The 4,869-nt window shown below is 19.3% G+C and overlaps 1 protein-coding gene and 1 long non-coding RNA gene across 2 annotated transcripts in view; one reads left to right on the top strand and one right to left on the bottom strand.

Annotated features, from left to right (window-relative positions):
• Window positions 1–2,425, top strand: part of LOC102676667 (ethanolaminephosphotransferase 1-like) — a 3,076-nt gene extending 651 nt beyond the window's left edge. Inside the window, exons 2-8 of the mRNA XM_006607290.2 lie at window positions 485–553; window positions 630–822; window positions 890–1,152; window positions 1,242–1,399; window positions 1,473–1,653; window positions 1,729–1,905; window positions 1,972–2,425. Of these exons, the coding sequence (XP_006607353.1) occupies window positions 485–553; window positions 630–822; window positions 890–1,152; window positions 1,242–1,399; window positions 1,473–1,653; window positions 1,729–1,905; window positions 1,972–2,034 (1,104 nt within the window). The 3' untranslated portion in view covers window positions 2,035–2,425. The remainder of the gene's footprint in view (window positions 1–484; window positions 554–629; window positions 823–889; window positions 1,153–1,241; window positions 1,400–1,472; window positions 1,654–1,728; window positions 1,906–1,971) is intronic.
• Window positions 2,426–4,348: 1,923 nt separating this feature from the next.
• Window positions 4,349–4,670, bottom strand: LOC116186240. The gene is made up of 2 exons (XR_004151199.1): window positions 4,606–4,670; window positions 4,349–4,528 (listed from the first exon to the last, which is right to left on the bottom strand). It is a non-coding gene; the product is annotated as an uncharacterized LOC116186240 (long non-coding RNA).
• Window positions 4,671–4,869: the final 199 nt, after the last annotated feature.

Here is a 4,869-nt window from a genome sequence, read left to right as displayed (position 1 = left end):
ATAAAATATTTTTTAATAAGATTTTTTTTTAAAATTATAAAGTTGTTTTTATTATATTTTATAAAATTATATGTTAATTATTGAAGAAATGGTATTATAATTATTTATTATAATTTGAAAGTTACTATTTTATTGATATATTATTATACTATTAAAATTTTAATTATAAATATTTGTTTTAATTAATTAAATTATTTTAATTATTAATTAATAATTGTTTTATAATAAATATATAAATGATATATATATATATATTATTATAATTATATATATAGTTATATATAATTATATAAAATTCATTATTACTTATAATTATATAAAGTTCATTTATACTTAAACTTGTAATCTAAAAATATTTATTTAGATTTTTATTTTTAGATTTCAGATTTATTTTATTTTAAGAAAATATTAAGGATAATTGATTTAAAAAAAGATTTAAAAATCTATGAATTTTATTATAATTAATCAATTTTTATATTTTCAGTATAATTCAGTGGATACGAGTCCTCTTAGTGTATATATTATGCATCCATTTTGGAATAAAATAGTTCATGTATGTTTTCTATTAAAATTTATTTTTATAATTAATTTTTTAAAATTAATTACATTGATTTAAAATTTTTTTTCAGTACTGTCCAAAATGGGTTGCTCCAAATGTATTAACTTTCTTTGGATTTCTTTTTACTGTGTTCAACTTTACATTATTTGCATTTTATGATTATTATTTATATGCATCAAGTGATGATAAATCACAATATCCCCCTATACCAAGATGGGTCTTTGCCTTAGGTGCATTCAATGTATTTATGGCATATACTCTTGGTAAGTATAATTTTATCCCTAACTTACTTATAAAATAATTATATTTAATGTAATGTTTATTTTGCAGATGGTATTGATGGAAAACAAGCACGACGTACACAGACATCTGGACCTTTAGGAGAATTATTTGATCACGGATTAGACAGTTGGACAACAATGCTTATTAGTGTTTGTATGTTTTCTGTCTTTGGGCGGACAGATTTTAGTGTATCACCATTAAGAATGTATTTCATCTTATGGAATGTGTTTATCAGTTTCTATTTGACTCATTGGGAAAAGTATAATACAGGAGTCTTATTCCTTCCTTGGGGATATGATCTATCTATGGTAGTAAGTTTCTATTTTAAAATATTTAGCAAATTACTAATAGACATAAATAAAATGATATAATAATTTATGATTACCTTAAAAATTTTTAGGGTACTATTATTGTTTTTATCATATCTAGTATAGGTGGACATAGAACTTGGAAAATTGTTTTTCCTGGTGGTATACCAGTGGGAGTGATGTTTGAAATATTACTTTATGTTACTGCAATTGTATCTAGTTTACCTGTGGTATTGTGGAATATATACAAGTCAGTGCAATTAAATTGATATAATTTGTTTTTTGTTCATGATTTTTGTTTAAAAAGTATTTTCAATTTTTAGATCATATAGAGATAAAACTGGTAAAATGCGAACATTTGTAGATGCTATAAGACCTTTATTGCCTTTAACAGTACTTTTCATGATTTCAACAATTTGGATAGTCCATTCACCTAGTAATATCATAGAGAAAGATCCCAGAATAATTTTTTTAGCAATTGGAACTATCTTTTCAAATATATGTGTAAGAGAAAGATATCAGATAATTAATACAAAATTATTTGATTATTAAAAAATTAATGCTTTTTAAAATTTACAGTGTCGTTTAATTGTATCACAAATGAGTAATACTAGATGTGAACTATTATCATGGATACTACTACCTATAGCAGTTGCAGCAGTATTCTCATTTATCTTACCTAACATAGACCTAGTGTTTACATATATTCTTGCCATTATAGCTTTATTAGCACATATTCATTATGGAACATGTGTGGTAAGATTTATTTTAATATTTTAAACAAAATATTTGATTATTAATAATAAATTATTATTTCTTTAGGTACGTCAAATGTGTCGTCATTTTCGTATTTATACATTCCGTATTAAAGATCGTACAGACTGACTACTTGCTGACGATACATGTTAAAAACGAAGAAATATAAACAAACGATCGGAAAGAGCTACGAACGAGTAAGTATAGAGCAGAAAGAAAATTTGAAATTACGATTAATAAGAAAAAAATGCATTTTGATTATAAATATGCAAATACTTAACAGTAGATAGTAACAGTTCATTCAAATATGTAATCATCATTGATCATATCCAAAAGAAAAAATAACTGTTATGTAATATTAATTATTCATTTGCAGAGATAAATTTAATCTTATATTATTATGATATAATTACATAATTATTTTATGAATTTTTCTGTTCGTAACTCTGACTGTGCGTAGAATATTTATTTTTACACATGCGAAGCTTTTAGCTTTGAATGCACATCAAATTCTTCGTTTTTAATATGTATTGTCTGAGAAATCAAATTATAAGTCTAACTTGCTCAATATTCTCATGAAATGAATATCTTGTTCTCTGCAGAAATTTAGAGTTGTTTTAACTTTAAATTTTTGCAAAGATCTGTGCAGAAATTTTTTTATTTAAAATAATTATTAAAGAAAGAAGTTTTCGTAATATATGAAAACTCTGAGCAAGTTGGAATGATATAAGTTGGATGGAGATAAGAGTTAGATATAATGTTGGTATACATCTGTAATAAGATATATGAAAGAGATTATTTATTTTGAGTAAAAATGCATATATATGTTATATTATACTTATAGTAATCAGTTTTCAATAATGAAATATTTTTGCAAATGTACAAAATTTCGTGTATTAATACACGAATAATAAATCAATAAATTTTGAGCTAGACTGAAGAAGTCGAGAATTAATAAAATTAATTAAAAAATTTGCTTCATGTTTCTAAAATAAAATAAAAAAATGTAAATTTTTAATGTAGGAAAAATATATAAAATCATAATCAGAAATGTATAATAATTTTTTTAACATCGGGATTGTATAATAATTAATTCTTTTTTTTATTATTTTCGATTTATTACAATCAAATACATGTTAATTTTAATTAAATTTTCATGAAAAATATATTGAGACAATAGTCAATTGTAAAAGAATGTAAATTTCAATTATTATTTGAATTATTTTTTTATTTCTATGAATGTTAATGGATTCAAAACATCAATTTAATCTAAAATAATAATAATAAAATCAAGTAATATTTTCCACGTTTTAGAAATAAATCATAAGTCATGAAAAAATTAATTTATTTAAAAATCTATTATTATAAATTATTATAAATTATTATAAATTATTATAAATTTTAATTGATTCTATTTGATAATTACATTTGATTCCATTTAATGACTGCATCATAAAGTTTGAAATGATTATATGAATATTAAATTTAAATTTTTTTACTTGTTAATTTAATACATTATTAGTCTATATTATTAATAATTATAATTTTAGAAATACTCTGTAGGAATTATATTACATTTTATAAAAAAAACAAATTTGCATTTGTTTGAAATCTTAGAATGTTAAATAGTAACAAATTTTTTGTAAATTTTAGTATATGTATATAAATAGTAAAAAAAAAAAAAAATTAGTAAACATGAAACAACTTTGAAATGCTAAATTTTTTAACTGAAATATTTATGAATACACTTGTATAAATAGTAATCTAAAAACTATGTAATCTATTTTAATTGAAGTATTCTTATGTAACTTTATTCTTTAGATATTTAATTTTTTCTCATATGTAACAACATATTGTTTGTAAGTTTATATTGTTATAACTCATCGAATATAATATGTATAATGTATTATTCCTCAAATCTTCGTTTTTGCCAAAGATAAAAACAATTTTACATAAATTATATTTTGTTTATTCCTAAAAGTTATATATGTACATTTTATTTATATATTTTTAATCTATTGATAATATAATTAAAAACACAAAACACAATTATATGTTTATTTTATTTGATAACTATAATTAAATTATAACTATAAAATTATATATATATATATATAATTTAAATGAATGATCATTATTATATCATTATTAACTTCATTTTATGAATATAAAGTTATAAAAAAATATTTTATTTTTGAACCTAGAAATTAATTTAAATTAATTTAAATTAAGCAATGATAACAATTAAATTTAAGATTTTGTTTTTAATTATTTATATAGATTTAAAGAAACTATAAATACATTCTTAAAAAAAATGTTTTATAATAATTCTTAATAATATCTTAATAAATCTAAATAAATAAATATACATGTTAAATATTAATAAAATTCATCAAATTTTGATAAGTTATTATTATTTAATTAATAAGGATGAATTAATTCTTTATAATAAAAAAAAAAATTTTAATCCATTATACGATTACAATTCTTCAGTATGTCAAAATTACATGAAAGATTATTTATTTTGTGATTGTAAATATTCTGCTTTTATTTTTTGTCGTTCTTCTGGTAAAGGAACATAGGGTTTTATATTTTTTATCTTTCGATAATTTATTATCTTTGCCTAAAATAATAAAATGTATAAAGTATTTTTACAATGCAATAATTATATTTAATAATACATAATAATAATACAATTACCCAAAATTTTTTGCAGATTTTGTAATTTTCAACATATAATGAACATTTATTATAATTATATTTATTTTTTTCTAAACATTTTGCAGTAAAATTATATTCCTGAAAAAAATAAAAAAATATATAATAAAACAAATTATGTATATGTATATATTTTTAAAATTAAATAATCTATTAATGAACTTTTAAATTAAAAAAAATTAAAAATTATTAAATTATTAATTGCAAATTATTAATATATATTTATTTATTTTTTTATAAATTAGT

The sequence above is a fragment of the Apis dorsata genome, unplaced genomic scaffold (genome assembly GCF_000469605.1).
Source record: "Apis dorsata unplaced genomic scaffold, Apis dorsata 1.3 scaffold_4, whole genome shotgun sequence".
Classification (NCBI taxonomy): domain Eukaryota; kingdom Metazoa; phylum Arthropoda; class Insecta; order Hymenoptera; family Apidae; genus Apis; species Apis dorsata.
Note: the sequence above shows the minus strand (reverse complement) of the source record. Positions and strands in the feature narration are given on the sequence as shown.